This window comes from Lissotriton vulgaris, chromosome 3_1, assembly GCF_964263255.1.
Source record: "Lissotriton vulgaris chromosome 3_1, aLisVul1.2, whole genome shotgun sequence".
Classification (NCBI taxonomy): Eukaryota; Metazoa; Chordata; class Amphibia; order Caudata; family Salamandridae; genus Lissotriton; species Lissotriton vulgaris.
The window spans coordinates 733847565-733856218 of record NC_141689.1 but is presented as its reverse complement, the minus strand read 5'-3'; the positions used below and the strand labels follow the sequence as shown (position 1 = coordinate 733856218).

The window sequence follows — 8654 nt, the reverse complement described above, 5'->3', positions numbered from 1 at the left end:
GCAACAAAACATTGTACATGTCAGGCCATCTTGGACAAAGGTGAATGCATCCTGAGAGTGGAGGTGGATAATGGACGAAAACCAGAGCATCCGGAATGATGCGAAACACACAAAACAAGCAGAAACACGCCAACAAGAAGACAGCAATGTACACCAGAGGTGGGAGTCCAGCGCCACACCAGGAGCTGGATGACATGAAGAAAATGGTGTTCACCACATCAGTCTGGAGATGGTGGCAGGACTCGGGTACTGGAAACTGCCCAAAACAACAGACACAACAGCAACAGGGAGAGGAACCAGCAGGGACTGGGGGGATGAGGGGAGATGGGCACAATGGCATACATGCACAATTAAGAACAGCCCAACTGCAGACAAACCATGCCTAAGAGTAACAACACCAACCAAGAGCACAAGTCACACAACTCGGCAATATCACACCACTGAACAAGCACAGAAGTGAAAACCACACTGCCTGAAAGAGAGAAGGGTGAGCCAAATCAGAGATGAAGGGACATCTCAGACACAATGCAGCACACACACATAGGAAGCAGAGCACTCCAATATCGAACACATGGTGGTACAAACATCAACATTTGCACAACCGAACATAGGACAAAAATGCACCCGCCCGGGGCCGGTAAATGGCTATACGCATCTGGCAAAGCACGAAACAGGCACATGATAATGCACAAGTACAAATCCACAGTCCTGATAGGGTAGCAATGAACATATGGCAGGGAGCCAGAGAGTCCGTGACACACACATTGGCATACAAATCAAGACACAACATATTTGGAGACAAGTGACAGTGAGGAAAATTTATCAATAAGTTCATGTCAGTATGTCCAAGAGAAGTGTCACAATATGCAGACCAATGCAGCAGCATGCCTGAATGAGGAATGTAGGAAAGCGCCCATGTCCACCTCAGGGGAGTTCATCACCAACATAAGTCAGTGCCAACCGCATTGGTTGTCCGTGCCTGGATCATGAGTCCAGGCCAATGCAGCCATGTCCACTGTTGTCTTGGGACATGTGACTAGATACCCAATATGCAACCAGGCGTCGGGACACGTGCAATTGGTCACATCCAGTTGTGGCTGCAGGTACCTTGTTACTCATCCATAAACGCGAGTGCAGCAGCATAGACCAACATCTTCAATGAGCGATTGTTGTCCACCACATCTGACATGGCATCGATGTAATCCATCAGCTGACCCGGACAGATGTGCTGACTCCAACCACTTGACCCAATTTGCACCAAAGCACAATCGGGTAGTGGCTCAATGCGCTCACTGCACACAACGACTCTTGCAATCTCCCCGGTCCAGGTTCCAGCCTGCATGCCAAACATCCATGCATGCCATAAACGGGCATCACAGTGACACTCCTGGTCATGGGCCAACAGGGGGCGCACACACACATCGAAATCCAGGTCTGCTACCATTATGTTGGAGATGCAGATATCTATGGATCACTTGAAAAAGCATGAGCGACAATGCAAAACAGGCTGAACGCAGGTGACGTCTGTAAGGCAGAAGCTCAGCCGGTAACTGATCCGCAGCACTGCCAACGGCAATGCCCCCAGTACATGCAGCAGACATGCACGGTACATGCACGGTACAGGTCCACGAGGCTGGAGTCGAGCATGTGTCCGGGATGGTCTGCCATTGCGTCAGTGGCTCTGCTTGAAGCGGCACTGGCTTGCCCTGTTTCAGCCCTGTGGATGAAATGGGACAGCTCTGTGCAATGAGCAGTGTCTGTGTGCAACGGGTTCAGGCCTGGAGTGGGGTGGGAGTACGTGTGAAGGCCATTTCACACGTGCTAACTATGACCAAGGACTTCTGTGTGTGGGATGTGTACATGTTGATCTCAAGTCGGGCAGTGCGTAGTGTGGGAGTTGCAAGTAAATTCTATTTTATATGTCAGGGGTGCTGGCCACATGCAAGTTCCTGCTTTGAGCTGCAGATGTGCTACCGCCTGACAGTTCAGACAAAGGACCTTTCATCCCTACAGTAACTTCACCATCTGCATGCATACAGATGTATAGAGGCCTGTCTTGGGTGTGGTGGGATGTCTGCGACCCTGGGAATAATGGATGATATGCCCAGCACTTGGCACATGAGCGGCCACACTGTGTGTTACGTTGCCACACAGCTGCCCCTCCCTCCCACGAACCCCCACACTTGTGTGCGCTGCGCGATTGCATCACATGCACTCCTACGGCACACCATTTTAATGCCTTTCCGTACATATCCAGCGGCATGCCAACAACAGTGTGACGCTGACCTTTGAAGGTGTGCGGCCACGGGAGTGTATGCCAATGGTCTAGACAAGGCGGACCCAGGTGTACAGCCCATGGCTGGCTGTGATCGCGCTGCAAATGAGGCCAGGCAACTGACTCATGCATCCGCAGGACTAATACACATAACACTTGGAATGCATGTCCCAAGACCCAGAGCGGTCTTGCCCTCCTACATATCCCCGTACGTGCAGGCCCGCCCTCCTGGTGGATGCTACATTGCAACATTGACTACTGTGGCCCTGGTGGTGACTACACCCCAACACAGAGACACACTTACCGCACTTCCTGCACAAGGCAAGGTCCGAACCACGGCCTGCTCCCTCTGCCAAATCAGCACACCCCTGCGCTGACCTGACATATGCTGGACCACCACCCGCCACTTGTGCATGCAGGGGGGTGCATGTGAAGCTATATGACCAGGGTCACTGCCTACGCTGAGGTGACATGGTAACACCTGCTGAAGACAGCACACTTTGATGTTGCAGGGCCAGTGCCCATCAAAGTGACACAATTAGCCCACAGACACCCCTGCCCAGATGGTGTGAATGGCTACGGGCATGTGCACACAGCCACATTTATTAGCAGGCACACATACCGAGTGACACTTGTGTTGGATTTGTGTGGGGTGTGTGCACACCAGCTGGCTAGGGCTGCCTGGTGCAGTCAGAAATCGACAACAGTGTACATCGTAAATGATACAACCATTCAACCATAAAGGCCCCATGACTTGTGCTGCAGAGAGTTAGTGGCCCCAGATGCACAGCATCCTGCACGGGCCTACCGCCACGGGCTGCTGACTTGTGATGAGCAGGGTTAATGGCACCAGGTCAGTTGTTGATAGTGTTCGATCACCTCCGTGACTCTGACCCGGGTTTCGTCTGGACTGAGTCGCATATTCCTCTTACTCCTCTCCGTGCGTTCACTGGTGTGGAATCTGCCATTCATGAATCGCGACTAAGGGCTGGATGGATGACCTACTGGTCCGCAGGGTAGGCCTGAGCCCTCATCCATGTGCCGCCGGCTTGCGTTGAACAGGGTTAGTGGCACCACGTGTTGCAGGCTTGCATTGAAAAGGGTTAGTAGCACCACGTGTCGTGGCTTGCGTGAACAGGGTTAGTGACACTACGTGTTGCAGGCCTGCGATATGGAATTATGCCTCACTGATCAAAGGGAGTCTGGTGCCGTGGCCGCTGCCCCGGACTATGGGTCACTGCCATTCAGGACTCAGATATTTACAACAAGGGGTGGTGAGGGACAGAGTCTCTGAATTAAGCAGAAAGCTCTCACCCAGTCAAGAGATCAGGGCTAGATCCAACACCGTTTTTTAGCTCACTGCACCATCCCAGTTTCAGAACCTGGCTGTATGCAAATTAGTCTGTTCCTGTCCCAGTGCATGATGGGAACAGGGCAAACCAAACTACAGAAGCCAATTCTTACACTGGGAAGGAAACAAGCTCCCGGGGACCGGTTTCTGGCATTACAGCCGTCTTCGGCCCGGTTTGCTTGAATCCTGATGGTGCAATGAGCAAGGGTCTCACATCTGAGAATACCCTTCCACGCTTAGGGTGGACAAAAATATTTACAACAAGGGGTGGTGAGGGACAGAGTCTCTGAATTAAGCAGAAAGCTCTCACCCAGTCAAGAGATCAGGGCTAGATCCAACACCGTTTTTTAGCTCACTGCACCATCCCAGTTTCAGAACCTGGCTGTATGCAAATTAGTCTGTTCCTGTCCCAGTGCATGATGGGAACAGGGCAAACCAAACTACAGAAGCCAATTCTTACACTGGGAAGGAAACAAGCTCCCGGGGACCGGTTTCTGGCATTACAGCCGTCTTCGGCCCGGTTTGCTTGAATCCTGATGGTGCAATGAGCAAGGGTCTCAGGACACAGGTCCACATGTCGGACATACTGGGCCGAAGAGGACGCTGGTGGAGTATGTCAATGAGAAAGGAGTAATGTGGGCCAGCGTTGGGGGGGGGCAGCGTTGGTCTGCGGAGGCTACAGAGGGCGCTGGACTGGTGCTTGAAGCTTGCACCGGAACATGTTGGGCCTTCTTTGACACACGCCGGTGTAGGCAGGTGAACAGAGCCTCGCTGGTGCATTGGGGAAGGCATGACGGGTCTGGGGACCAGTGGCCCGGGGTGCAGCAGGTGCACAGAGAAGCAGGTCCCCGCCGCGCTCGGTGCAGGACTTGTGGCGGGCTGAGAGGCGCCGTCCTGGCAGACGCGTTGTCCATTCTGAATGAGAACCACGACCAGTGAGACAGGCTTTTTGTTCACACCCCTACGCAGGCCAGGCGTATGCAGGTCCAACTAGCATGCGCATGCAGGGGGGACGTAATGTGCGACATTTCCGCGTTCTGCCCCACAGCCTGTGGGGACATGGTAGTGTCCACTGGCTACTACACTCCATGCACCAGCAGTTGATCTCCACATGGCCATTTCCTTGGTTTGCACTCTGTGGTCTGTTCGGCACTTCCACGCCACACCTGGCATTGGGTAGGTTCACATTCCTTAGTCACTTGACGCTCTCGCACATGCCTGCTCCATGCCTCTTCTCACATCCTGCTATTGTGTGTCTGTGGTGCCATGCCGTGGCTGGGTTGTGGTCATGGCAAGGCCGGATTCCAAATGGAGTTGTGTTGTCGTGTCTGGTCGATTGGCATGTTGTGTGTTATGTTGGATGTAGTTGTGCTGTGTGGCCATTGACAGTGTCGTGAGTTGCATGACTGTGGGCTGGAGGTGTGCTGTGTGTTTATTTTGGACTTCCCAACGGGCACTGCATTTCCATGTGTGCCATCCTGGGAGCACTGGGTGATGATGGGCTGTCGGGAGATGTGATTATCATGCACTCTGCCTGGGGAGTTGGCCACGACATTGTTGAGGAGTCCCGGGCGGTCCACTATTGCCTGCACATTCATGGTAAGCGTGTTCTTTCTGTTGTGGAAGTTGTGTGCAGTGTGGGCAGAGGGCACAAGGGGTACATGTGTGCAGTTGATTGTCCCTGACACATGAGGGAATCCAGTTATGGCGTAGGGGCCTTGCTTGGTCTCCAGTGCTCCTGCGCAGTGTGGGTGACGTGGGGGTGCTGGGATACCAGGCTGATATTGGCATCCAGGACAGGTGTGATGACCATGGATTAGGCTGACTTTTTGACGCCTCCGGCGGTGGCAGTTGTGAGTTGGATAGTACCAGAGGCCAGCATGTGCTGCGCAGTCGGCAGCTCTGTCTGCGTATGGATGTTGGTTGTCCACTGGGATGGGACCGTCAGCAGGTGGGGGATGTGGGTCAGAATGCGGGGGATGGTTGTCCTTTTCGACCTGTAGTGGGCAATGTCCTCCTCGGGGTTGGGTCTGGGCTGCAGGTGCGTTTCAAGTGGGTCCGCTGTCTTTGTATACGCTGCCTTTGTGGTGTTACGGTGGGCAGGACGGGTCCTGGGGGTGCTGGCGGGCCTGGGGTGGTTGCGGTGGGTGTTGTGACCCTCATGGGAATCCACGTTGCATGATAGTTGTCTCCATGGCATCTGTGGGTCTTCAGGTGTGGCTCTTGGCTGGGCTCCCTTTTATGCTGCAGGTAGTCGTCCTGCTTAATACCAGCAAAAGGCAGGTGTTAATTCCCTGCTGCTACCGCTGCTTATCACCTGTTGTTGGTTCGCAACGCAGATCTGGCAGTTCGTTGTGAAAGTGGTGGTGGTTTTTTTTGTGTGTATTTGCACGGGAAAGCCTACTGTGCTTCTAATTAGGGTTAGTTGGTTGTGTCCACTATGGAAATACATTTTGGGGCAGTTATTGTGGAATCTGGTGATGTCTGCAGTTTGCTCGAGCTTGTGAATGGGGTGATAAATCTATCCCCACTTTTGATGCGTTAAGGTGGAGATAAATCGGAGATGAGTCCTTGTCAATATTCCCCTATATTGTGTCAGATTTTCCTCTATGGATAAAACCAATTTAACATCCGTCTATATTTATTAAATAGAATACAAAATAATGTGTCATAATCTGAAACTGCGAGAACATAACATTGATCGCTGTAGACCATAGTCCTCTATACAGAAAAAACAGTTTCTTAAGAAAATATTAAAGGAGGCATCCTACATAAAACTATTACAAAATAGGGGTTCATCTTTCTGTGAAATTATTACAAAATTATACAAAATTCATGTAAACATTTGAATTGTCTTGAAGTAGTTTTCAGAAATCTGCAACGTCTGTGTTTTTACGTAGCCAGTCATGAATCTTGCTGTTCACTTTGTTTATCCAATGCGTGCTTGTTGCATTTCTTGCATAATGCAGTACTTCCATAGCAGACAATTTATTTTCACCATCCATTGTAGTGTTAATAAATAGCTCAATCTAAAGAAAACACAGATATAGGCATTGTTATTGATGCTGACGACTTCTACAATTATATTAAACACTTCTATAATTTACAACAATTCTTTTTTTTAATTGAGAAATTCCGTTTGGTACACAAAAACATAAATGCTTATTCACCTGCCTATACTATTACGGAGTAAAATACCTCAATGGAGATAAGAACTGGAACTTTTTGTCCATTGATCAAACTTCCCCAAAATTAGCTTTAACAGTCTAGCAGCAGCGGCTCCTCCGCTGGAGCTGAGGAGCATTGGCCCACTGCTCTAAGAGCAGTGAAATTAGGAAAAAGAAAATGATAATAACAACATTATTATCATTATATTTTTCACTACTGCAGGGCGGGACGGGCTAGTGGCTCAGGGAGGAGGAGTGGTTTGGGCTCACTTAACTTGTGTGTGCATGACTGCTTGGCCGGCCGTCTTGGCCAGGTCAAACATTCATGTGCACTTTGCATATTGAGGCCCTATCTCTGTAACGTTACATGAACATTCACTAAAAAGAGCTACAGTTAATAGTCCATGAATGCACCATCCATAACCTTTCACTGTTTGAAGTGGACAAGAGGTAGCAACAATTGCATAACTCTTCCCACTTGCGTCCACAGGTATCATCTGAGCCCACACATTCTGTGACTGTCTACATATTTTCAATCTTCTCCAAAACAGCAAGGTGCAGATTTACAAGATCTGGCGCATCTCTGCAAATCAGCAGGGATGCGCCAGAAAACTTGCGACACACAAAACCACCTGTGTGCCACCACTGATGCGCTGCATTTACAATGAGGCGCGCCATGGTGCACGGATGGGCAGATGCGTGTCGCATCCCCCGGCGGAAATGCAGCGCATTGCTGGAGTCGCGTCGCAAGGGCGGCACGGCTTCAGCAAGGCTCGGGGTTGCCCTATGCCTAACATGCTGCGTCACTCCTTACGCCTCCTTCAAGCAGGCGCAGGGTTTTGACGCAGCATGGCCGTAAAAGTGACTCACTGAAATCTTGTAGATTTCACGGCGTCACTTTTACGAGGCATACCTGCGAGGGAATGCCCACCTTGCGCCAGAACGCCCACATGAAACCTGACGCATGTTTCATGTGGCGCAGGGGTTTACAACGCGACGCATCTCCCTAATATGCGTCACGTTGTAAATACGGCACAACATGGCACACGGTTTACGCTGCCGCTGCGTCACAGAAGTGATGCAATGGTGGCGTAAATGTGTAGCAAGGGGCTTGTAAATCTGCCCCCAAGTCTTTAAAGAGCTTTTCCCACTTTATTTTTCACAAAGAGTGTCGCAGGTTTTACAATGCATCTACAAGTCCAACATGGAGGGAAGATAATAATATTTTCATTCAGTTCCATCCAACTAGATGCCTAATCAGAGGTTAGAGTTGTGGACTTGGATCCATGAATTCTGGATAAAGGATAACCTACTTAAATATGTTTTATTGCAACTTCTTTTTAGAAACAGGAAACACTGTATTGTTAAACACCTTCCCAAAGATGGCCTCAAGTTGGAAAAACATCTGACGCCACGTCACATTTGTTATTGAACTGTGAAGTGAATTTTGGGAAAAGCCAGTCTAGGCCTTTATGAAATACTGCACACTCAGTCAATTTTTTTGATCAAACTGTACATACACATTTATAGTTGCAGTACTGCTTTTTATAAAGCTTTGCTTTGCTACAGATTTATTTCTCTAATGGGACTGAAGATTGAACTGTTTTGTCAAACTGACAAATATTTGAATATCATATCCTCATAAATGTGTAAATACAGATAACAGGTTTGAAATATACAAACGGGATCAAGTATGAAAGCATTTAAAATGAATGAATGGATCACTGACTATGAATAGCATAACACGAGTATTACTGGCAGTCGCGGCCAGTGCAGGTAAACGCAGCAGGGCGGGGTGTGCGGGGGTGTTGAAGGAATAGGATTTATTTAGTTCTTCAATTTTATCTATTCCTTCGGCTGT

General features: G+C 49.7%; 1 protein-coding gene across 1 annotated transcript in view; it reads right to left on the bottom strand.

The window, feature by feature from the left end:
• Positions 1-6255: 6255 nt before the first annotated feature.
• The window catches only part of LVRN (laeverin), a 648183-nt gene continuing 645784 nt past the window's right edge, over positions 6256-8654 (bottom strand). Inside the window, exon 20 of the mRNA XM_086961059.1 lies at positions 6256-6655. Within this exon, the coding sequence (XP_086817185.1) occupies positions 6494-6655 (162 nt within the window). The 3' untranslated portion in view covers positions 6256-6493. The remainder of the gene's footprint in view (positions 6656-8654) is intronic.